Here is a 27123-nt window from a genome sequence, read left to right on the forward strand (position 1 = left end):
ACTTCTTCTTACAGTGGTGAGAACAGGTTGGGCAGACTGACATTGTAGTACTAGTACCCAGCTACCAAGCTGGAAGATGTCACCCCAATGGTAACTTCTTACAGTGGTGAGAACATGTTGGGCAGCCTGACATTGTAGTACTAGTACCCGGCTACTAAGCTGGAGGACGTCACCACAACGGTAACTTCTTCTCACAGTGGTGAGAACATATTGGGCAGCCTGACATTGTAGTACTAGTACCCGGCTACTAAGCTGGAGGACGTCACCTCAACGGTAACTTCTTCTCACAGTGGTGAGAACAGGTTGGGCAGCCTGACATTGTAGTACTAGTACCCGGCTACCAAGCTGGAGGACGTCACCTCAACGGTAACTTCTTCTCACAGTGGTGAGAACAGGTTGGTAGTCTGGCATTAGGAGTACAATACCAGGCTGCCCAATGGGTTCTCACCAGCACTGTCACTTCTAGTGTTCAGAATTTAGGCGAGTAATCCTCACACTGCAGAGCTCTGAACACGGATTCCGCTCCATCAATGTAAAGCCTCATTCAGACAAGATGCACCGCGGACTTCCGAATGAGCCTTTAATTCTGCCTATGCAGAGCACATCAGACAAGGGATGACATTGTCACTGGCTACAGAGCTCAGCACATTCAGATTTGATGTACAGAGCCCAGTAACTGGTGAAAGCCATCTTTGATGCGCTTTGCACAGGCAATGTTATGTCTGAATGAGGCCTCACCTTTACTGAGCAGAGCGGAGTCAGTGTGCAGAGTGCAGCAGCCGTGACGATTTGACTGCTGCACTCTACACAGTAAAAAATAAAAGTGGAAAAAATAAATAGGATTTTAGCAACACCTTTTCCCTTTCATTAAAAAAATAAAGAAGTAAAAAAAATAAACATATTTGATATCTCTGCATCAAGCCTGGTCTTTCAAAATATAAAATTAATTAACTCTTACAGTAATTGCCATAATCAGAAAAATAATCAAGATGCCAGAACCCTATATCTCTGCAGTTCATTCCCTGTACAAAGTTATTTTCTCTGATGAAGACCCCTTCAGACTGTCTGGGACATTGGGAAAAATGATTGTCCGGAGAAGAAAAGGTGAACTCTACAATGAGTCTTGTGTCTGCCAACAGTAAAGCATCTTGAGACCATTCAGGTGTGGGGGCTCTTCATCCAAGAGAGGGGGCTCACTCACAATTTTATCTTAAACCCCTGATGAAGCTGGTTAGGTGAAACATGTTGGAGAGGCAATGAGCTATTAATTACAACAGCAAGTGCGGTTGTGTGATGACAGTTACCTGCTTATATGTGATCATATATGACATCTTGTTACCGACTGAGGTTATGCAGAGCCCGGAAGGTGGTATGACTTTGTCATCTGCGGGTGCGCTCTGCAGAGGAAACAACCAAAATGACAAAGCTCAGTATAATATATTGACCGTTGTCATGTTGGTCACTGCTAATGCAGAGCGCAGCAGCTGATAACATATTCATCTTGACTTCTGCGCTCTATAGGGGTAGCAAACCAAATAAAGCGCAGCATATGAATTGAGCTTTGTCATCTTGGTCATTGCCTATGCAGAGCGCAGCAGCCGATGACAAGCACACCTTGATTGCAGCACTCTGTATATGCAGCAGCAGAAATGACAAAGCTCAGCATAATGAATTGAGCTGAAATAAATTGCAATGCATGATTCAATATGGTCTTTATTCAATGATAAGGGCAGCTCTTAGGTTTTTTTTTTTTACACTTTTTCTAGCATTGCGGGAAGGGTTAGTGCTAGGGGGCTAAAGTTATTTAAAAAAATAATTAAAAAATTATATATATACATATGCATACATACATACATACATATACATACACACATATATATATATATATATATATATATATATATATATATATATATATATATACATACACACACACACACACACATATATATATATTTTTTTAAATAAATTCACATTGAATATATATAAAGCAGTACTATACAACCATATTATTTATGAGCACTGTATGTCAGCATTATTTATAATTACATTTATTATATGACAGCTTTATATTGTTTCACCTTAATTTATTGTGTGCTGCCATTATCTATTTGCATTGTATAATGGTATTACTAAATTGGAGTATATGGCAAAAGTATGTATATCATAAATGACGGCATTCTGTGTACATTATGGCAGCATTATGATTAGTGGCCATGGAGAAATGTTTGATTTTAATATTTAATAATGATTATATTATTCCGTATTTCTCCTTGGTATTTGTCCTAAGTTACTGATATAGACACTGCCTATACCAAAGGCTGAGACAGAATAATGATGCATACATGGCTGCGGTAAGATCATTTTTTACCCTCTCATAACCTCAAAATCTCCCAAAGGGCATAAAAGTCAGTAGAATCACAATATAGCAGCACTATGTATGCATAAAGAGGGAAAAAGTATTAAAGTAATATAATATTGTGTATATAGTGTAGCAGTGATAGTTACAGTTTGTGTATGGCATAGCAGCATTATTTATGCATATGTGGAGCAAGTTTTTTTTAGATAATAAAATATTGTGTTTATAGCATAGCGGTGGTATTTACAGTTGGTTTATGGCATGGCAGCATTATTTATATATACAGTATATAGAGCAGCAGTATTTTTTCAGCAATGTAATAGCGTATATTGCGTAACAGTATGTGTATGCCATAGCTGGACTATTTATGTATATATGGGGCAAGTTTTGTGCTAGTGTCATAGTGTATACAGTATAGCAGTGGTATTTATAGTTGGATTATGGCATAGCAGCATTTATACAGTATAGGGCAACTGTATTTTTTTAAGCAATGTAATATTGTGTGTATAGCGTAGCAGTGGTATTTACAGTATGTGTATGGCATAGCAGCATTATTTATGTATACAGTATATGGGGCAACAGTATTTTTTAAGCAATATAATACTGTGTTTATAGTGTAGCAGTGGTATTTACAGTATGTGTATGGCATAACAGCGCTATTTATGTATATATTAGACATTTTTTTTGCTAGGTAATGTAATGTGTATACGTACAGTATAGCAGTTATATTTACAGTTGGTATATGGCATAGCAGCATTATTTATGCATAGGGCAACATTATTCTTTTCGTAATGTTATATCGTATATATAACATCGTAGTAGTATTTATAGGATTTGTATGTCAGAACAGGATTATTTATGCAAATACGGGGCATGAGCATTTTGTCAATAATGTAATAGTGTGTATATAGGGTAGCAGTGGCATATACAGTATTTGCAGAGCATAGCAGCACTATTTATGTGCATAAAATGGCGGTGCTATATGTGCACAGAACAGGAGAGATTATTCTGTACAAAAATTAGATAGGTACAGCATTTAAAAATCTTGTGTAAGGGGTATAAAAACTTGGTTTGGCCATAAAATCCCCCCCACTGACCCTGTTGTTAAATGATATGACTCTTACTATAAAGGAGACAGAGCCCCTATGAACCAATGGTCAACTACTCTAGACCACCAGGACTATTACAGGGACACATCATATGCAAAAGATTCATAGGAAAAGTTGGAAAGGGGGTATAATTTTGGGCGTAGACACATTTAACGACCCCTCTTTGCCCGCGTCTTCCTTTTTCGGATTGTTATGCAACCATTTGGGAACACGCAGAAGGCAGCGTGAAGTCTCTCGGTGAAGGTGGCAGAGAAGCTAAACAAGTGTCTGAATTGATCGTTGAGCTGATAAAACGATATTAGTCCGGATTCATAGTTCACATACACCCCGAGCAGCTTGACGGGAGAGTTCACAGTCACTTCTTGCCTCTCGTTATTATGCAGAGCAGAAAGGCTTTGGCGGCACTCCAGACCCCACGACTTGTCGTTATACCCTATGTAGGCGTCACTGGTCAGCGCTTTCCGGCCCATGCTATGGTAAGCCACTCCGATAATCCATTCCTCGGCTTTGCTGACATCCACTTTCCAATAACTCTGCGTTGAAAGGCTACAGGCGCTCAGAAGCTGGCAGACGGTAAAGCGCTCCGGCCCGTCCGGATGCCCCTGGTGGGCGCCGATATTGGAGGCCGATCTGCGGTCAGGCGATACGTGTATATCCTTACAGGCGGTGTTTACGTCCAGGATTATGTCCAAGGTCTTTGGCTCGGGCATTATTTGAATTAATTCCGAAAACATATGAACCATGCCGGACAAGCACTTCTTAAAAGTCAAACTGATGGGCGTTTCATCCCAAAACATTGCAGCGCTATCACTTTGCAATTTCCCGTCCTCTATTTCAGGCTCCAACTGTGACATCACTAGAGGACCGCCCACGAGGAGCCGCTCCTGCGTCTCATGTACCCTCCTGGACAGCTCGTGCTTCCTTAACTCCAGCTCCTCCATTAATTTGGAGACCTGCACCAGCGCGTGCTCCTTTTTCCTAGAGATTTCCCCCAGAACAATCTTCCGGGATCTCCTGATATCTTTTTCGATCATGGTAAAAAATGTGTTTAAGACGATTTCCAGAGCCTGTGAGCTTTCCTGAATTTTACTTTTCTGTTCGTTGAGGCCATGGAGCCTTTTTTCGGTGGCATCTTGCTCCCTGCTTAGCTCCAAGAGAGAACGTTGTAGTTTGTTGCGAGAAGCCCTTTGTAGGTGCTGCACTATGTTTCGCAGCTTCAGGTTTCGCTGCAGGGCGGGACGTTGGAGAAACACTGCATTGCACTCGGGACATTTAAAGTCTGTAGATCCATTGGGAAAATCCAGGGCACGATTAATGCACTCCTGGCAGAAGTTGTGCCCACAGCTCAGCATCACGGGGTCATCATAGAGGTCCAGACAGATGGGGCAGATCAGCTCGGCGCTCAGCGACTCCATTGTGGCAAAAATCAATCAAAAGCCCGATAACAGCAGCTGGCAATACCGGATCTAACGCAGATCTCCTGTTGCACTCACTCCAGAGGCGTCAACCATTAAACCCAGGAAACAAGGACTCATATTTCCAGTTCTACCAGTTAAAAATGAAAGCAAAATATGCAGAAGTGATGACGCAGCAGAAAATGCAGCCGAGGATTATTGCCTTTACTTCCGTTAATGTGCGGTACATTATGCAGCCAAAATTACATTCACCTCTGACCATCATGGGTGTTTAAGAAGTCCGCTCATCTCACCTGACATGTCTGTTTTAATAAATGCTTTTATTAGCAATGAATATAAGACATCTAGAGCAGCTTTTCTTTATAACAGTATGTTCACACTTAGTTGATTTAATCAAAACACTTCTGCAGCAAATCTACACAAAATCGTGTTGCAAATTAGCGACTTCCACCACGACCCCTTTAAGTGACATTCCTAGAGCCCCTGAGTAGCAGAATGTGGCGAAACCAGCACAGAAGTCCTGCTAGGAGGGTAGAAATCCCTCACAAAGTGGATTATATTCTATATTTTTAAATTTTTTTTTTTTTTTTTTAAATATTTCTTCACATCTGCATCAGATCCGTAACAATCTCAGATATTTTTTCCTGCAAACTTAAGCCACTTAGGTCTATAGGTAAGATATGCAAATTGAAAACGACGCACACAAAAAACATCGGCAAAATTGACATGGATTGCAAAATCTGCAAAAACAGATCAAATTTTGACCTTAAAATAAAAGGCAGCATGTAGATGAAAAAAAAAAAAATCTGGTGAAACAAAAACTTGGACAGAAAGGAGTTGGATCTCAGGGCTCCAGTCCAGGGCTCCGCTCACCTCCTGAAGCAGAAGCGATTACCCCTTAAGAATGGATCTATCAACAGATTTCTCTAATACAAAGTAATGCTAGTACATTATTATTAGATAGATCTCTTGGACCTGATGAGGCTGGTGTACTTACTTTGCAAACAACATGTCAGACGTATTAAAATGAGCATTTGATAACTGAAACATGCGACAACCAACGATTATGTAATAGTAACCCCCCAAAAATAGTTAGAAAAAAAAAATGACATGTTTCTTTATTTAGTAGAAAATGTCTTTATTTCACATAATCATACGGGTAACGTCATGTTCTCAGTTTCATCCGTCTCTCGTCTCCTGTGGTTAATCCATAACCAATAAGATACATATTATATAGCAAAGCTCTGGGATTACAGCTCATCTGGCATCCAACACCGACCCCATCCCATGTGCCGGATTATCGGAGATTGTATGAAGCGGATATTGGATAATGCAAACATATGAGGGTCTCCATGTCAGCCATACATCCGCTCAGAGGGTCAGACGTCGGGCGATGCCTGGAGGTTACTCTGTAATTTCTCCATTAGCAGCAGGCCACTCATGGCAAGACGACGACAGTCTTCATCAGCGTCTGTCTCTGCTATATCTAAAAAAAAATAAATGAATAAAAAAAGTAAATTGTGTATCTAATATATAAAGCTGAATGTGTGTGTGTGTGTATGTATGTATGTATGTATGTATGTCCGGGATTGGCATCTGAACCGTAGCAGCTACAGCCACAAAATTTTGCACAGTCACACGTCTGGACCCCGAGAGCGTCATAGGCTATGTTGTGAGGTGAAATTTTAACCCCGCGCTTTCCAATTCACCAAACAATTTTGCCCCTATCTACATAATGGGGAAAAAGTGAAAGGAAAAGTGTTGGAGGCGTCGCAGCTACAGGCACAAAATTTTGCACAGTCACACGTCTGGACCCTGAGAGCGTCAAAGCTATATTGTGAGGTGAAATTTTAACCCCGCACTTTCCAAGTCACCAAACAATTTTGCCCCTATCTACATAATGGGGAAAAAATGAAAGGAAAAGTGTTGGAGGCAAATTAACAGCTGCCAGATGTGAACAAGGGGGACTTAAAGAATGAGAGTGATGGCGCCAAAGAGTATATACTGTACAGTTGCTAAGGTGGGGCCCCGACATGGGATAATCACACCACCACGGGGATATGAACACACACACAAAATGCGCCACACACTACCACGTGCTCGAACACATATACCACCCTCAGTGCACATTTCACCACACATACACCAACCTCGCCACATAAAAGTAGAAACACAAAAGTCGCCGCTCAAAACTCGCCACGCGCAAAACTCTCCACATGCAAAACTCGCCACACGTGCAAAACTCGCCACACGCAAAACTTGCACACGCAGAAAAATTGCCACACGCAGAAAAATTGCCACATGCACAAAAGTTGCAACACATGCAAAAGTTGCCTCACACAAAACTTGCACATACTCAAAAGGCACCACACATAAAACTCGCCACGCGCAAAACTCGCCATGCGCAAAACTTGCTGCACACAACTTGCTACACTAACCTGTCACATGCAACTCGACACACAAAAAGTTGCTACACGCATGTCGCCACACAAAACTCATCTCACAAAAGTCCCTACATGCATGTCGCCACACGCAACTCAACACACACAACTTGACACACGAAACTCGCCCTAAAACACACACAAGTCTGGTATCCTTCAAAAATAAAAATCTGATTAATAAGCAGACAAACTACAAGAGCAACAAATGTACCATATAGGAATCCGGCAGCTGTCAGTCACATGACCAGTCTATTATGTGTATGTGTGAGCTAATATATACTGCCAGGGGGTGGGCTTACTGTTGGCTGGGGATTTATCAGGCTGCCATTTTAGCTTACAAATACTGAGGTAAAAATACTGACCAAATAACGTGTGAACGAGGGCTAATACAGGAGGAGATGACATACAGATATATACTATATACAGGAGGAGATGACACAGGTATATACTATTTACAGGGGAGATGACACACAGGTATATACTATATACAGGAGGAGATGACACACAGATATATACTATATACAGGAGAGATGACACACAGGTATATACTATATAGAGGAGGAGATGACATACAGGTACATACTACATACAGGAGGAGATGACATACAGGTATATACTATATACAGGAGGAGATGACACACAGGTATATACTATATACAGGAGCAGATTACCTACAGGTATATAGTATATACAGGAGGAGATGACACAGGTATATGCTATGTATAGGAGGAGATGACATACAGGTATATACTATATACAGGAGATGACACACAGATATATACTATATATAGGTGAGATGACACACAGGTATATACTATATACAGGAGGAGATGGCATACAGCTATATACTATATACAGGAGATGACACACAGGTATATACTATTTACAGGGGAGATGACACACAGGTATATACTATATACAGGAGGAGATGACACACAGATATATACTATATACAGGAGAGATGACACACAGGTATATCTAATATATAAAGCTGAATGTGTGTGTGTGTGTATGTATGTATGTATGTATGTATGTCCGGGATTGGCATCTGAACCGTAGCAGCTACAGCCACAAAATTTTGCACAGTCACACGTCTGGACCCCGAGAGCGTCATAGGCTATGTTGTGAGGTGAAATTTTAACCCCGCGCTTTCCAATTCACCAAACAATTTTGCCCCTATCTACATAATGGGGAAAAAGTGAAAGGAAAAGTGTTGGAGGCGTCGCAGCTACAGGCACAAAATTTTGCACAGTCACACGTCTGGACCCTGAGAGCGTCAAAGCTATATTGTGAGGTGAAATTTTAACCCCGCGCTTTCCAAGTCACCAAACAATTTTGCCCCTATCTACATAATGGGGAAAAAATGAAAGGAAAAGTGTTGGAGGCAAATTAACAGCTGCCAGATGTGAACAAGGGGGACTTAAAGAATGACAGCGATGGCACCAAAGAGTATATACTGTACAGTTGCTAAGGTGGGGCCCCAACATGGGATAATCACACCACCACGGGGATATGAACACACACACAAAATGCGCCACACACTACCACGTGCTCGAACACATATACCACCCTCAGTGCACATTTCACCACACATACACCAACCTCGCCACATAAAAGTAGAAACACAAAAGTCGCCGCTCAAAACTCGCCACGCGCAAAACTCTCCACATGCAAAACTCGCCACACGTGCAAAACTCGCCACACGCAAAACTTGCACACGCAGAAAAATTGCCACACGCAGAAAAATTGCCACATGCACAAAAGTTGCAACACATGCAAAAGTTGCCTCACACAAAACTTGCACATACTCAAAAGGCACCACACATAAAACTCGCCACGCGCAAAACTCGCCATGCGCAAAACTTGCTGCACACAACTTGCTACACTAACCTGTCACATGCAACTCGACACACAAAAAGTTGCTACACGCATGTCGCCACACAAAACTCATCTCACAAAAGTCCCTACATGCATGTCGCCACACGCAACTCAACACACACAACTTGACACACGAAACTCGCCCTAAAACACACACAAGTCTGGTATCCTTCAAAAATAAAAATCTGATTAATAAGCAGACAAACTACAAGAGCAACAAATGTACCATATAGGAATCCGGCAGCTGTCAGTCACATGACCAGTCTATTATGTGTATGTGTGAGCTAATATATACTGCCAGGGGGTGGGCTTACTGTTGGCTGGGGATTTATCAGGCTGCCATTTTAGCTTACAAATACTGAGGTAAAAATACTGACCAAATAACGTGTGAACGAGGGCTAATACAGGAGGAGATGGCATACAGCTATATACTATATACAGGAGATGACACACAGGTATATACTATTTACAGGGGAGATGACACACAGGTATATACTATATACAGGAGGAGATGACACACAGATATATACTATATACAGGAGAGATGACACACAGGTATATACTATATAGAGGAGGAGATGACATACAGGTACATACTACATACAGGAGGAGATGACATACAGGTATATACTATATACAGGAGGAGATGACACACAGGTATATACTATATACAGGAGCAGATTACCTACAGGTATATAGTATATACAGGAGGAGATGACACAGGTATATGCTATGTATAGGAGGAGATGACATACAGGTATATACTATATACAGGAGATGACACACAGATATATACTATATATAGGTGAGATGACACACAGGTATATACTATATACAGGAGATTACATACAGGTATATCTAATATATAAAGCTGAATGTGTGTATGTATGTATGTGTGTATGTCCGGGATTGGCATCTGTACCGTCGCAGCTACAGCCACAAAATTTTGCACAGTCACACGTCTGGACCCCGAGAGCGTCATAGGCTATGTTGTGAGGTGAAATTTTAACCCCGCGCGTTCCAATTCACCAAACAATTTTGCTCCTATCTACATAATGGGGAAAAAGTGAAGGGAAAAGTGTTGGAGGAAAATTGACAGCTGCCAGATGTGAACAATGAGGACTTAAAGAATGAGAGCGATGGCGACAAAGAGTATATACCGTACAGTTGCTAAGGTGGGGCCCCGACATGGGATACTCACCACACACGGGGATATGAACACAAACACAAAATGCGCCACACACTACCACGTGCTTGAACACATATACCACCCTCAGCACACATTTCACCACACACACACACCAACCTCGCCACATAAAAGTCGAAACACAAAAGTCACCACTCAAAACTCGCTACATGCAAAACTCGCCATATGCAAAACTAGGCTCACGCAAAACTCGCCACACGTGCAAAACTCACCTCATGGAAAACTCACCTCATGCAAAACTTGCACACACAGAAAAATTGCCACATGTACAAAAGTTGCACCACATGCAAAAGTTGCCTCACACAAAACTTGCACATACTCAAAATGCACCACACATAAAACTCGCCACGCGCAAAACTCGCCATGCACAAATCTTGCTGCACACAACTTGCTACACTAACCTGTCACATGCAACTCAACACACAAAATGTTGCTACACGCATGTCGCCACACAAAACTCATCTCACAAAAGTCGCTACATGCATGTCGCCACACGCAACTCAACACACACAACTTGACACATAAAACTCGCCCTAAAACACACACAAGTCTGGTATTGTCCTTCAAAAATAAAAATCTGATTAATAAGCAAACTACAAGAGCAACAAATGTACCATATAGGAAATACGGCAGCTGTCAGTCACATGACCTGTCTATTATGTGTATGTGTGAGCTAATATATACTGCCAGGGGGGAGGGCTTCCTGTTGGCTGGGGATTTATCAGGCTGCCAATAGCAACCAATCACAGCTCAGCTTCTATTTTGCTACAGTTAATTAACCTGAGCTCTGATTGGTTAATATAGGCAACAAAGACATTCTCAGTATAACAAAGCTAATATATGTTGTGAAATGCTTCTATTTGCTTAGTTTTTGCCTTTTAATAATTACATTTCTATCTATTTGTTTTGTGGTTTTTGTGTGCAGAATAAATTTTTGTTAACACATTCTATTTTGCTAACAGCAGTCATTAACCCGGGCGAAGCCGGGTAGTACAGCTAGTATATATATATATATATATATATATATATATATATATATATATATATATATATATATATATACATATATACATATATATATACATATATATATATATACACACAGTATATATTTCATCATTAATTTATATAGCACCATTGATTCCATGGTGCTGTACATCAGTGGGGGTTATACACAAATTACAAATATGGATGTGTGTATGTTATATATATATATATATATATATATATATATATATATATATATATATATATATATATATATATATATATATATATATATATAATATATATATATACACACACACACACATATACATACATACTTACATACACACACACATGCAGTAAAAAAAAAAAAGAGAGTACATCCAAGTTTGTTTCATAGTTCCCATACCACTGGCTTCCATTTGCATAGCAGTAGAGGTGAGTAATATAAAAAAAATCTCTCTTTCGGCTGCTGCCACTAGGGGGAGCCGGCTGTATACAGATTTTATTTTGATCTGTATCTACATAGTATTGATAGAGAGGAAGCAACAACACAAGATTAGAGTTGGGCAAAGCGATTTGTGGCCCAGTCCAGACCTTTGTGGCAGGCAATTTTTATTTCTGCGCCCGTCAATCTTTCACCGTTATCATGGGGGTTTCTGAGTTTTATTACGACTTTATGGGGTCTATTAAGTCCAAGGAGCAGCCAGAATTACTGGCGCAGAAGTAAAGACCACCTGTCATGGAGGATCGGACTGAACGCCTGACCAGGGTATAGGACGCATTGAGACTCGCCCATGCTTTATGATATTTTCTCATCCATCTCACCTGCCAACCAGCACCTCATTTCCACCACCTCATCAGACATGTCGGTCATGAGTTGCTCCCAGGGGACACTTAGAAGGATGGTGGAGACACAGAAGAGGAGACCCTGTCTCACAAAGCTGTAAAACAAGACATAAAATAAAGCCGGTCACTTACATGTGTTTGCGTTACGTGTGGGCGATATATGGACTTATTACGCACTTACGGGTCAGTATGAAGGCGAAGGACCCAGACAAACTCCAGCAACGACTTCCCTATCTGAGAAGCAATCTGGGAAACACAAGAGCAGAGTGAGGGCATCAGCCCCCCGTATACACCTATATAAGCCGCATGTCACTCCCGCAGCCCGCACGTGTATACACTACCGTCGCATTTAATGCCAGATGCATCAGGATGCCCAGAGTGTGAACTAGTCGGCCAAGGATCAGACGATCCTCCCCCAGGAGGTCAAATGTCACGATGGGCCTTGAAAGAAGTATAAAAAAAAATTGGCAAAAAAGAGAAAAGAAAGCACCATATACCGCTGCAGCCAATCACTTGCCTTAACGGTCATATGCTAGATGCGCATGTGAGGCTCGGGAGACAAGATAGCGAAGCTCCGCATCAAAGATGGCGCAAGACAAAAAGTAGCCGCCAATCAAATTGCAGATCTTGTTTTACAAGACCTTAAAGAAGCAATGTGATTGGCTGCAGTGGTAATCAACTTTTTCCTTGCGCCCAGTTTTTACTTATCTGACCACACCTCTGTCACTGGACCAAATGAAATAAAAAATTCCTTAACTATTGGCGGAAGAATTAAAAAAACCCATAAAATGTATGTGGATAACGTACCTGTCATAATTCTGTATAAGTGGAAAGAAGAAGTGACCAACAACTCCATGAAATCTGTTTGGTGTGGACGCTGGGGTGGTACTTTTTTGACCCTACAGTGAAAATATATACCGACCACAACATTACACTGCACAACACCGAGTTCTAAGCTTTTTTATGCAACCACCATTAGAAGAAGCTGCATGCAGGATAAGAATCCGTCTGTCTGCAATCACCACTAGGGGGAGCTCTCTGTATACAGAGATACATGATGAGATCCTGTCTGCCGTCACCACTAGGGGGAGCTCTCTGCATATAGAGATTCAGGATAAGATTATACCTGTCTGCTGTCACCACTAGGGGGAGCTCCCTGTATACAGAGATACATGATGAGATCCTGTCTGCCGTCACCACTAGGGGGAGCTCTCTGCATATAGAGATTCAGGATAAGATTATACCTGTCTGCAGTCACCACTAGGGGGAGCTCCCTGTATACAGAGATACATGATAAGATCATGTCTGCAGTCACCACTAGGAGGAGCTCTCTGCATATAAAGATTCAGGGTAAGATTATTCTGTCTGCCTGCAGTCACCACTAGGGGGGAGCGCTCTGTATATAGAGATTTAGGATAAGATTATTCTGTCTGTCTGCAGTCCCACTCGGGGGAGCTCCCTGTATACAGAGATACATGGTAAGATTCTGTCTGCAGTCACCACTAGGAGGAGCTCCCTGTATACAGAGATACATGATAAGATCCTGTCTGCCGTCACCACTAGGGGGAGCTCCCTGTATACAGAGATACATGATAAGATTCTGTCTGCAGCCACCACTAGGGGGAGCTCCCTGTATACAGAGATACATCATAAGATCCTGTCTGCAGCCACCACTAGGGGGAGCTCCCTGTATACAGAGATACATGATAAGATCCTGTCTGCAGCCACCACTAGGGGGAGCTCCCTGTATACAGAGATACATGATAAGATCCTGTCTGCAGCCACCACTAGGGGGAGCTCCCTGTATACAGAGATACATGATAAGATCCTGTCTGCAGCCACCACTAGGGGGAGCTCCCTGTATACTGAGATACATGATAAGATCCTGTCTGCTGTCACCACTAGGGGGAGCTCCCTGTATACAGAGATACATGATAAGATCCTGTCTGCCGTCACCACTAGGGGGAGCTCTCTGCATATAGAGATTCAGGATAAGATTATACCTGTCTGCAGCCACCACTAGGGGGAGCTCCCTGTATACTGAGATACATGATAAGATCCTGTCTGCAGCCACCACTAGGGGGAGCTCCCTGTATACTGAGATACATGATAAGATTCTGTCTGCTGTCACCACTAGGGGGAGCTCCCTGTATACAGAGATACATGATAAGATCCTGTCTGCAGCCACCACTAGGGGGAGCTCCCTGTATACTGAGATACATGATAAGATTCTGTCTGCTGTCACCACTAGGGGGAGCTCCCTGTATACAGAGATACATGATAAGATCCTGTCTGCAGCCACCACTAGGGGGAGCTCCCTGTATACTGAGATACATGATAAGATCCTGTCTGCAGTCACCACTAGGGGGAGCTCTCTGCATATAGAGATTCAGGATAAGATTATACCTGTCTGCTGTCACCACTAGGGGGAGCTCCCTGTATACTGAGATACATGATAAGATTCTGTCTGCTGTCACCACTAGGGGGAGCTCCCTGCATACAGACATTCAGGATAAGATTATACCTGTCTGCTGTCACCACTAGGGGGAGCTCCCTGCATATAGAGATACATGATAATATCCTGTCTGCTGTCATCACTAGGGGGAGCTCCCTGCATACAGACATTCAGGATAACTATCCCGCACAATACTTATGTTGTATCCACCTTGGCGAAGCGTCTGGTCTTGTTTGCGATCCTCTCTTCTACAAGTTTCTTCCAGTCCTCGGGTGCGTCATCTTTCACATTCCTTTGTGGGCTCCTTGAAGGCCGGATTTCCCCCGTCGCTGCCTCTGGGGCCTCCGCCAGCTCCTTAGCTGCCGCCACTAAAACCTGATGTAAGAGGAGAAGCCGCTCTGTATAAATCCCGCCACACTACCTCTGCAACCAATCCCTTTTGCATTGTCCCTAAGCATCGAAAATATCATGCAAGTTTGCAAATCACAGCAGATCCAGGCGCCTCCATGTGTCTCTACGTTAGACCCATCCTGCAGTCACACTGCCGTCATGTGTAGGGGACAAATGGACGGGAGCGTGACTGCGGAATCTGACAACACAGGGGGTTTGTTTGTAGTCTGTCACCATGGAGACACATCAGACTGCACAGCAGCTGGGGACACAGCAACAGAAAACCATAGGACGGACAGACGTACATCTAATATATCCATCCGCTGTCGCAGGCTGTAGTTTAAGGAGTAGAATTCTCCGGTGAGATACTGAGACACCTGTAGAAAAAAAAGAGGAAGGTTTAGTTGTGATGGAAGAACGGTATTGGATGCAGGGGGCTTAGAGGGGATTTTCCGCACCAAAGTTTCCCAACTTCAAAACACATATTAATGGATAAGTAACGAGTGCAGACACTTACGGGTACAGGATCAATAACCGCGACCGACACCATGGCTGCATATCTCAGCTGTGGGCAATTCTCCACGCCGGGGCGGTCATCGAGGTGCAGGAGGATTTTGACAAGCTCGGTGCTGACCTACCGGAGGTAGAACCATTACTATTTACCCCGTACCACACACTCATGGCTGCGTTGCTCATTATTCTTTCCCGTCTTCTTACGTGGTCTCCATTTTTACCTCTTTGGTTGCAGAAGGGTTTGATCGAATCAAGCAGGATATTGAGGCCATGGTCACCTCTAGTTTTTCCAAATCTTCCGAAAGCAGCACTAAGAAAATAGAAAATTCTATAAAAAATATTATAGGTAAACCCAGTTTATTCATGGCGTTAATTAAAAAGTTTTAGAACTTTATTAGGAAGTGTTTCTATTCTTCAGCACGTGTTTGCTGTCGACAACCGTCTTCGGCAAGTCCTGGCGGCTGCATGTCTTGTGGCTGTCTAACAGGTGCGGGGACTCATACATATTTTTCGTGCACGCCGAAGTCACTCGGTAGCACTAGAGCATGCTCAGATAACACCTTATCCCAGCCCATTTGCTCATCACTCGTCAGCACTTTCTAAACAGCGGGGAACAGTCTCCTGGGACCAAGCGTCAGTGGTCCCCGATGTCGGACCCCGCCAATGAGAACGTGATGTCATATCATAGCATTATAACATTACTTTCGAGGATAGCAAAATATTTTTTTTCTACTCTCCAGTTTGATCACCCACCTTCCATACAGTCCCGGATATATGCTGGAATTTTGCCTTTCTTCAGCTCGGTGTCGGTGCTCATGTCATATGGACACAGGTCATCGTCACTGTCCACGGGAATAAGGAGACAACGGTCAGAAAATAAAAGCTACAGCACAAAAATCAATGGAAGAAAAAAAAATATGGAGGCCAGTAGCAGGCTGGGATATCAAAAAAATATGGTCCTCACTAATGATATGAGGGAAGATTACCAATATAATACTACTACAGAATAACCACAGCAAAGGACATCATGACAACCAATATTTACCCATATTAGGTGTGTCAGGCGTCCCGGATCTCACTCCCCAACGCACGTTTCGGTGCGAATCCACATTTTGGCGCCTGAAGAAGGTGGATTCGCACCGAAACGTGCGTTGGGGAGTGAGATCCGGGACGCCTGACACACCTAATATGGGTAAATATTGGTTGTCATGATGTCCTTTGCTGTGGTTTACGCTGCTTTCATCATTAGATTGGTAGTCCGGCTATGCTAGGCTTGTCTCTTTTGCGGTATGGTTACTATTCATTTGGGAGCTGTACAGCTTGATAGTCCCCTGCCTCTTTATCCTGAGTCAGCTGTACGTATATGAATGCAACACTGGCCACTACTCCACAGCGGGCATATTCTACTCTATTTGACTAACCCATTCAGTGCGGCAGGTGATACCGGCACTCACTAGTATTTGGAATTCTGTCACGTACCTTATAGTGTTACTTTAACCTGATTGCTCCATGGACTGTATGTGTGTGTATTCATTACACTATTTTTATCTGTATTTATTCACATTTTAATAAAGTTTATTGACTATTCGTCTATCTATTAGCATCAGACTCTTTTGTCCTCCTCTTTTTCTATTACATGTTTGAGTCGTTTTGCTTCTGTATATTATGCAATTTAGCATATACATGCGATTATACGCATGGTAATGATACCATATTAATATGTCTCTGGGGCTCTTTTTCAAATTAACAGAATAATACTGCCATACAGTCCACATAATACCTACCTACATTGACAGGATAATACTGCCATATACAGTCCACATAATACCCCCATACACTGACAGGATAATACTGCCATATACAGTCCGCATAATACCCCCATACATTGACAGGATAATACTGCCATATACAGTCCGCATAATACCCCCATACATTGACAGGATAATACTGCCATACAGTGCACATAATACCCCCTTACACTGACCAAATAATACTGCCATACAGTCCACATAATACCCCCATACACCGACAGGATAATACTGCCATATACAGTCCACATAATACCTCCATACACTGACAGGATAATACTGCCATATACAGTCCACATAATACCTCCATACACTGACAGGATAATACTGCCATATACAGTCCACATAATACCTCCATACACTGACAGGATAATACTGCCATATACAGTCCGCATAATACCCCCATACATTGACAGGATAATACTGCCATACAGTGCACATAATACCCCCTTACACTGACCAAATAATACTGCCATACAGTCCACATAATACCCCCATACACCGACAGGATAATACTGCCATATACAGTCCACATAATACCCCCATACACCGACAGGATAATACTGCCATATACAGTCCACATAATACCTCCATACACTGACAGGATAATACTGCCATATACAGTCCACATAATACCTCCATACACTGACAGGATAATACTGCCATATACAGTCCACATAATACCTCCATACACTGACAGGATAATACTGCCATATACAGTCCGCATAATACCCCCATACATTGACAGGATAATACTGCCATACAGTGCACATAATACCCCCTTACACTGACCAAATAATACTGCCATACAGTCCACATAATACCCCCATACACCGACAGGATAATACTGCCATATACAGTCCACATAATACCTCCATACACTGACAGGATAATACTGCCATATACAGTCCACATAATACCTCCATACACTGACAGGATAATACTGCCATATACAGTCCACATAATACCTCCATACACTGACAGGATAATACTGCCATATACAGTCCGCATAATACCCCCATACACTGACAGGATAATACTGCCATACAGTGCACATAATACCCCCATACATTGACAGGATAATACTGCCATACAGTGCACATAATACCCCCTTACACTGACCAAATAATACTGCCATACAGTCCACATAATACCCCCATACACCGACAGGATAATACTGCCATATACAGTCCACATAATACCTCCATACACTGACAGGATAATACTGCCATATACAGTCCACATAATACCTCCATACACTGACAGGATAATACTGCCATATACAGTCCACATAATACCTCCATACATTGACAGGATAATACTGCCATATACAGTCCACATAATACCTCCATACACCGACATGATAATACTGCCATATACAGTCCACATAATACCTCCATACACCGACAGGATAATACTGCCATATACAGTCCACATAATACCTCCATACACCGACAGGATAATACTGCCATATACAGTCCACATAATACCTCCATACACTGACAGGATAATACTGCCATATACAGTCCACATAATACCTCCATACACTGACAGGATAATACTGCCATATACAGTCCACATAATACCTCCATACACTGACAGGATAATACTGCCATATACAGTCCGCATAATACCCCCATACATTGACAGGATAATACTGCCATATACAGTCCACATAATACCTCCATACACCGACATGATAATACTGCCATATACAGTCCACATAATACCTCCATACACCGACAGGATAATACTGCCATATACAGTCCACATAATACCTCCATACACCGACAGGATAATACTGCCATATACAGTCCACATAATACCTCCATACACTGACAGGATAATACTGCCATATACAGTCCACATAATACCTCCATACACTGACAGGATAATACTGCCATATACAGTCCACATAATACCTCCATACACTGACAGGATAATACTGCCATATACAGTCCACATAATACCTCCATACACTGACAGGATAATACTGCCATATACAGTCCGCATAATACCCCCATACATTGACAGGATAATACTGCCATATACAGTCCACATAATACCTCCATACACTGACAGGATAATACTGCCATATACAGTCCACATAATACCTCCATACACTGACAGGATAATACTGCCATATACAGTCCACATAATACCTCCATACATTGACAGGATAATACTGCCATATACAGTCCACATAATACCCCCATACACTGACAGGATAATACTGCCATATACAGTCCACATAATACCTCCATACATTGACAGGATAATACTGCCATATACAGTCCACATAATACCCCCATACACCGACAGGATAATACTGCCATATACAGTCCACATAATACTGTGCTCTCCTAGCCTACGAATACGACCACCACTGCTAGACAGTAAAGGTGGCCGGTAACTTGGCAAGAAGTAATATAAAATAAAAAAATCTCTTTGTTCTGGAGAAAGTAGCAGATTTTTAATAAGTGCCATTTGTAATCATCACAAAGTTACTTTGAAAAGTAACCTATTTATGATGAGACGACCCATTGAAACAATGGGGCCTACCAGATCCATTTTCCTGCAGTTTCAGAATTATGGAAGCCAAAAAAAACAGGCACCGCGGCTGCAGACGTAAATGCATTCACTTTTTTTAGTCCCCTTTAGGGGATTTAAACCTGTGTTTGCACAAATTGCTTGATCTGTATCCTGCGAAACTGTGCGACAATATAAAGGGAAAATGATACTTCTATTAAGTCCAGCCCATTTGCTTCTTGCGATGGTAACCAGTACAAGTGCACCCTGAAAACCAGTACACTTAAATGCCACCATCAGTGATCGCTGCTGATAGAGGCAGGCACCCGTTATGGAGCGTGATTAGTCCCGAGTTGAAGGTGAAATTAAACCGGGATCTATCACCGTTTGATCTTCACGTTTGTGCCAGTGTATCACGGCCCGAACAAAAGAGATTTTTAAGAATAGAAGAAATTGAAGAGCATTATTACCTCCCCCAGGAGTGGTCGGACAACAAAGATCACTCCAAGAGCAAAGCGTATAGTAGTCGGTGAGATCACAAAGGAACCCAAGGTCACTTCTAAACAACTAAAGGTCTCTCTCACATTAGATATTAATATTTAGTGAGTCCACCATTGTACATGGCAGGACTACAAGGAGAAAGTCCTGTAAAGTACGTAATATTGCTGGAGGACTTGATGAGAACAGTCCATGGGAGAAAACAAACCAACATAGCAAAGCTGAAGCTGTTTTGTAAAATTCCTTCAAGCCGATGTGCAGGACTAAGCAGCACCTACCTGATATGTTTAGGTGTAGTTATTGCTGCATATAAAACTACAATTAAATTCCTAAATAATACTGCTATACAACGCTACATGATGTTGGTTGGTTTTAGTTTGAGCCTCGGGTTCCGTGTCTTTGAGAGCCACCAGAAAAAAAGGGCCCAGTGCAATTGCCCAGTTTGCTACCACTAATATCTACATAAACTCATATATATCTATTATTGTCAAATATGGTACATACGGTAATTAATACCGCCTCTTCAGCTGTGCTATATGCACAGAACTACGACACTGGCACACCACTGATCACGCACCTATCCAGTTCAGAGTCCGCTCCGGTGTCCACTTTGGGCCCTCCATCCGGTTTGTCTTTATTCTTAAACGTATCATGTGCGGACCGGGAGCTGTGAAGCCGTAATATACAGACATGAGCACAAGATGCGGAGGTCTGGGGAACCAACAAGGTGGACGCCATCCATTTACCTCTCAGATGTGACCGTCACAGCCACCGCAGGATCCTCTGCACAGACGGATGGAGGAGTCAGCAGAGACTTCAGATCTTTGATTTCCTCATTTTCTTGATACTATAAGATTAATATTTTACATTTGTAGGTTTAGGGTATGTGCACACGTTGCGGATTCCATTGCGGATTTTTCCGTACAGATTCTGCAGAATCCGCAGGTAAAACGCCCTGCGTTTTACCTGCAAGTTTTCTGCGGATTTTGTGCGGAATTTGCCTGCGTTTTTACACCTGTGGATTCCTATTAAGGAATAGGTGTAAAACACAAGAATTGACATGCTGCGGAAAATAAACCGCAGCGTTTCTGCGCGGAAATTTCTGTAGCATGTGCACTGCGGATTTGGTTTTCCATAGGTTTACATGGTACTGTACAACGCATGGAAAACTGCTGCAGATCCGCAGCCAAATCCACAACGTGTGCACATACCCTTAGACTCATGCATGCTTCCAAAAGCAGAATAGTGAGTGCAGCTCTGGGATATAATACAGGATGTAACTCAGGATCAGTAATGTAATGTACGTACACAGTGACTGCACCAGCAGAATAGTGAGTGCAGCTCTGGGGTATAATACAGGATGTAACTACAGGATCAGGAATGTAATGTATGTACACAGTGACTTCACCAGCAGAATAGTGAGTGCAGCTCTGGAGTATAATACAGGATGTAACTCAGGATCAGTAATGTAATGTACGTACACAGTGACTGCACCAGCAGAATAGTGAGTGCAGCTCTGGGGTATAATACAGGATGTAACTACAGGATCAGGAATGTAATGTATGTACACAGTGACTGCACCAGCAGAATAGTGAGTGCAGCTCTGGGGTATAATACAGGATGTAACTACAGGATCAGGAATGTAATGTATGTACACAGTGACTGCACCAGCAGAATAGTGAGTGCAGCTCTGGGGTATAATACAGGATGTAACTCAGGATCAGTAATGTAATGTATGTACACAGTGACTGCACCAGCAGAATAGTGAGTGCAGCTCTGGGGTATAATACAGGATGTAACTCAGGATCAGTAATGTGTGTACACAGAGAGTAAATGTTTTATGTGTCTTATATCTATATATTTTTGGCTAATTGGGGGACATAACAAATAGCAGGACCCCCAGTGTTGCAGACAATAGTACCCCACCCTGTAATGCTGGGAATAATCCCCGTCTCTCTGCTTTTTATGATAGTGACCTTGGTAATAAAGCCACAGAAAGTCTCACTTGGAAAGCTAGAGTAGGACCGTCAGGCTCCAAGTACCGGCTCAGACACTCAGCGACCACCATGCCCAAACATCTGACGGGGGGAACAGAGCTGTCCAGATACAGGCGAGTCCCGGCAGTCAGGGCCAGGAGCAACTCTGGAGGAGAAGGGAAAGTCAGCGCTAAGGAGAACAATATGGACACAGTGCGGCCGCGGTTCACGAGCTCGTACCCGGTCTGCAGGCAGCAATTTCTTCTTTGTTCAAAAGAAACAAGCAGATAAAAATGGAGCGGCTGAGGTGGAGGAGCTGGGGGTACGGCGAGTGCTTGACCACGCTGCCCGACGACCACACGTCCAGGAGCTGCTTCACAATCTGGGAATGTACAATATATAAAGTTATATTCTGAGTGTAATGGAAAGTTCGACAATTTTCTAATTTCTGTATCAAACTTTTAAGATCTCCGCTCGCTGTCCTACAATGGGTACCTCATGGCTGTCCCGGCTATGTGATGGACACAGAGGTGCCCGGCTTGAGCCGCCGGCGTCATGGTCAGCGGTGATCGGATACATTTTGTAGAAAGGAGTTTAAAGTCATTGCTTATCGCCCCTGTTCAGACCTACCTTCGTCAGTAACGGCCGGCGACTGCTCTCCATGGACAGGTAGCCCAGGACGCTCTGCAGCATTTCTTTCTAACAAGGACATTAAAAATTAAAATAAAAAAAAACACCTTTAAAACCCAAACGATGCGACCTCCTCAGAGCAATGATGCGGGCGCAGTGCGATCATCACCTTGACACCGTACTGCAGGAACAGCATCTTCTGCGTGAGTAAGAACTGCGTCTTCTTATTCTTCAGCACCAGATCTCCCAGTAACTGCGAGAGAGACGCCGACCTGAGAACGACAAAGGAGGATCAGACTACGCAGGAACTGTTTGTAGTCTGGAACCACGGCAACACAATGGTCTGCATTAGAGCTGCATACACAACACAGTTGGAGATTTTTTTTTTCATCAAAACGATATAGAAAAGATGCTTCCCCCCCAATTAGAGCTCATACAGTGGTCCGTGAAATACGGACTGGCCACAGGTCTTCTGATCTGATCTCACCAGCCTCCTAGGCGTATAAGAGGCTGCTGAGTTCAGGTCAGGAGACTCGTTGTCAGACAGTCCATCCGTCCGTCCTTGGACCCTATTTCATGGACGTCTGCGTGAGTCCTTAAGATGTGTCAAAGCCATACAAAAATGGCTGCAAAGTTGGTCATACCCTTTAATAGTAATGCCCATAGAGGAGATGTGATAAGACAGTCCTAAGGAACCTAAATAATTTTCATTAATTAAAGAAGGAGATCATCAGGTCAGATCTAACTAATCATGCGGCACTTACCCATCTGCTGTCTGAACCAGCCCAGTTACCACCGGCTCCATCCACCTGTCAGGGACAGACTCGATCAGCCTCCAGCACATCCTCTGCCAGATGCAGTCCGACTGGACCAGTGTGGTCAGCCGAGGGACCAGTACGGAAAACAGCTCCCCTGCAATCAGATACAAGTCCTCACAATTCTTACATACCGACATAGAAATACCCCTTTATGCAAAGTTTATCTCATTCACTAAGGCATACTAGAAATGTATGACAGATACGGGTGGGCACCATCATGGTCCGATGTCAGCGGAGAGGTGGCCGCACATGTGCAGCTCTCTACATTCATCTGTATGGGAGCTCCGACCACTTTCCACTGACAGTCGTTCTCATGACTGATGCGGGGGTCCCACCGGTGACCTATCCCATGTGTATAAAATAAATGACAGAAATAGGACGACCCAGTTAACTCTTTAAATGAGAGTTGGTGCAATTATCGGACCCCCACCATACAGCTGTCCATTCCCACTGCAGCTGCCACTTCCAGGAATAAGTCCCTGCCCCACCCCAATGATGATCACATAATAGGGCATATGGAAAAATGGTTGTTTCACCCTTTTTTGTTTTTGGACTACAGTGGTTAGGAAATCATCTCCAGGATACTCACGCTGCCGACCCTGCATACAGACTTTACCCAGGACCTGAGATACGAAAGAGATGGAGCAACCTTTCCCGTCTAAGAAAAAAAGAATAGTGTGAGCTTCCTGATGTTACAGAGCAATTCCTCATTTTCACGGCAGAGCAGATCATCCCGATATGCTCCATCAGTCGGAGAAGTCCTATAAGGCCCAAACAATGGGGGATGGGGTGAGATTTGCCAAAACTAGTGCAGGCGATCAGGTACCAGCTCTGTGGGAACTGACGGCAGTGATCTGCTCCACCTTCCCTTTGCACCAGTTTTGGTAACTCTCACACCTATATATTTTCTTTACGTCTCCCCTCACCTCTTAGAGATACAGAAACCATCTGTAGTACTCGCAGAATGGCGTTCCCCAGGCGGGGGTAATAGTTTTTAGGGTAGAAAGCGGCTTTATTGTGTTTCTGGAGACAATTGGCCAGGTGATCGGGTAAGCTGCAGATCCTCGTCAGGACGGCTTCATGCAAAATCGGAGTCGGTGTCGCCTCCAGCTGCTGCTGACAAACCTCCCAGATGACGTCGGCGAGTGCTCCGCGCTGCAGGAACTTCTCCAGCACGTGAATACAGCGATCGAGGCGGACGCAGGGCCTGGAATGAGAGCAGAGCGGGTTGTGCTGGAGGGAGCTGAACATGGCATGGACAGAATGGAAATCAGTCCGAAAAGGGAATCAAAGGAGGAAAAAATGAGCAATACAAGTAAATAGTCTGGCCTTTATGTTCTTGGAGATAAGGGCAGAGGGGGGAGGCTCCTGGTGCAGCCAGATGTCTTACAACCAGGCACAGATTTGTGAGGAACTAAATGGTTCCTCTTCTCAGAACAGTCAAAATAACAGCAAAAGCAGAGGGGGATATTAAAGGGGAAAATGCTGGGAATTCTCTTCCTTGTACGCATTTTATGTTCCTCTGAAGGTGACCTATATAAGTGAACATGTTGAGTATTTGCAGCAGATTTTTCTGTGCCACAAAACAGAGTTTTAGGAGGAAAAAAATTGTAAAATATGGATGATTTTGACGCTTTTGTTTTCTTTTCAATGTATTTGAATTAGTGAAAAACGTTGAAAGAATTGAGACGCTGCAAATTTGATGGTTAAAATCCACCAGGAAAAAAAAAATACGCAGCATGTTCATGTGATTTAGAAAATGTCACTTTTCTGATACGATTTTTTTTTTTTACCCTTCCAAACTGCACGGCAAAAACGTAACATGTGGCCAAGGCCTAGGGCAGGTTTCGCATGTCTGATGTTCTCGGCTGTGTATGGATCACAATGTCAGGACTGGCAGCGGGTCTGCCGATCTTATCAGCCTCACTGGCATATATAAGGCTGTTTGGTTCGGGGGTCCGGAGAGCCGCGGACGGTCAGGACAATATTGTCCGTACTTGGGCGGTGAACGCCGGACGTGTGAAAATGATCATTTTGTAGTCGCCTCGTATATACTCACCCTGTTCTTACCAAGCTGTCCATCAGTACTAGGAAAGCCTGGTCCGCTGGACCACCTAAGAAAAAAACATCCCAAAGATCCAAACGGTCAGAAGTCAAAAGGTCAAACCACTGGGGTCCCATATGAGCCACCAAAAACCTAAGGAAAGGAGTGTAATGTGTTCTGTTGAATTCGGAAATTTCCTGAGCAGACGCTGTGTCCTCTCCTTCCCCAAGGTAGCGCTTGGCACCAGACAGCACCTCCACCAGCCGGTCTCCATCACTGATCTTGGGTAATTCGGCCATGATGTCTTGGAGAGCAGAACGCACGGAAAGAACGTCCGGATCCATCGTGTGAGAACCTTTAACCCTACAAAACAGAAAGCGTCACAAGGATCAGAATAATGATCGCATACAGCAAACCCCGTGTCATGGCCCTCAAACTGGTGCAAAACTACAGCTGCAGGGCATGATGGGAGTTGTAGTTCTGCATGCTGGTGGCCACTGCCCTACGTGGTCTGATCCCGCCGTCCGCCCTGACAGACCACATGTTATAGAGAAGTAGAGGACAGATACACATAGTATGGAAACACATAAGAACGCATGGGAGCTGTGTACATAAAACAGCAGGGGATTTTAAATTAAAACCAGTAGAAAAAATTGCTTTTTTTTCCAATTTGGAGGAATAATATTGGGCTGCAAAGGAAGGAATATGTAAAAAGTAGCCCAAACACAGTTTACAGTCTACACAGTCCGATTCCACAGAAACAAGCGTTAGAAGGAACGACACCTTTAAATGTATGAGGAACTACAAGTCCCAGCACTGATTTCCAGTATAAACAACAAACATGCACTCAGGGACCCTTGAAAATGGCCCCAAACTGTTCTTCTGCTATAACCCCCCAGTCCCATACATTAGAAGACATGCACACCTGACACTCATCCTCATAGTAATAAGTATTACAGGTCACATGCTGAATTAATGATATTTTACCTGCCCTAGGAATAATCAGACAACACTCGGGAGACGTTTCCAAGCGAAAATGTCACTTATCCATCGCTCTGCAAGGCTTAAACCGTGAGCGCGGCCATCTTGGTCTTCTCACAGGAAGCTATGAGCAGCCATCTTGGTACACCCAACGGGCTGAACCAGTGCAGGCGGAGAAAGGTTCCAGTCACGTGACACACTCTAACCTGATCCCGTGTTGTGTTGGGCAGCGCTAC

At 43.2% G+C, this 27123-nt stretch overlaps 2 protein-coding genes across 3 annotated transcripts; both read right to left on the minus strand.

Moving 5' to 3' along the window:
* Positions 1 to 1906: 1906 nt before the first annotated feature.
* LOC143785616 (nuclear factor 7, brain-like) lies at positions 1907 to 4990 on the minus strand. The gene has a single exon (XM_077274632.1). It carries the CDS (start codon positions 4881 to 4883, stop codon positions 3618 to 3620), a length of 1266 nt encoding a protein of 421 aa, XP_077130747.1. The 5' UTR covers positions 4884 to 4990; the 3' UTR covers positions 1907 to 3617.
* A 193-nt stretch (positions 4991 to 5183) lies between these two features.
* On the minus strand, positions 5184 to 27123 carry TELO2 (telomere maintenance 2). 2 transcript variants are annotated; one of them, XM_077274633.1, is made up of 21 exons: positions 26894 to 27123; positions 25922 to 26269; positions 24789 to 25069; positions 24452 to 24520; positions 23809 to 23956; positions 23214 to 23316; positions 23045 to 23113; positions 22655 to 22796; positions 22444 to 22580; positions 21185 to 21285; positions 21016 to 21105; positions 16357 to 16445; positions 15825 to 15913; positions 15608 to 15724; positions 15396 to 15467; positions 14911 to 15075; positions 13053 to 13144; positions 12587 to 12686; positions 12427 to 12491; positions 12225 to 12340; positions 5184 to 6369 (listed from the first exon to the last, which is right to left on the minus strand). In XM_077274633.1, exons 2-21 carry the CDS (start codon positions 26248 to 26250, stop codon positions 6263 to 6265), a joined length of 2481 nt encoding a protein of 826 aa, XP_077130748.1. In that variant the 5' UTR covers positions 26251 to 26269; positions 26894 to 27123; the 3' UTR covers positions 5184 to 6262. The 2 variants fall into 2 exon arrangements, with proteins under 2 accessions (XP_077130748.1, XP_077130749.1); XM_077274634.1 differs by lacking the exons at positions 5184 to 6369; positions 12225 to 12340; positions 12427 to 12491; positions 12587 to 12686 and adding an exon at positions 12935 to 12971 and having other exon boundaries at positions 26894 to 27033.

Source organism: Ranitomeya variabilis, chromosome 7 (assembly GCF_051348905.1).
Source record: "Ranitomeya variabilis isolate aRanVar5 chromosome 7, aRanVar5.hap1, whole genome shotgun sequence".
In the NCBI taxonomy this organism is placed as follows: Eukaryota; Metazoa; Chordata; class Amphibia; order Anura; family Dendrobatidae; genus Ranitomeya; species Ranitomeya variabilis.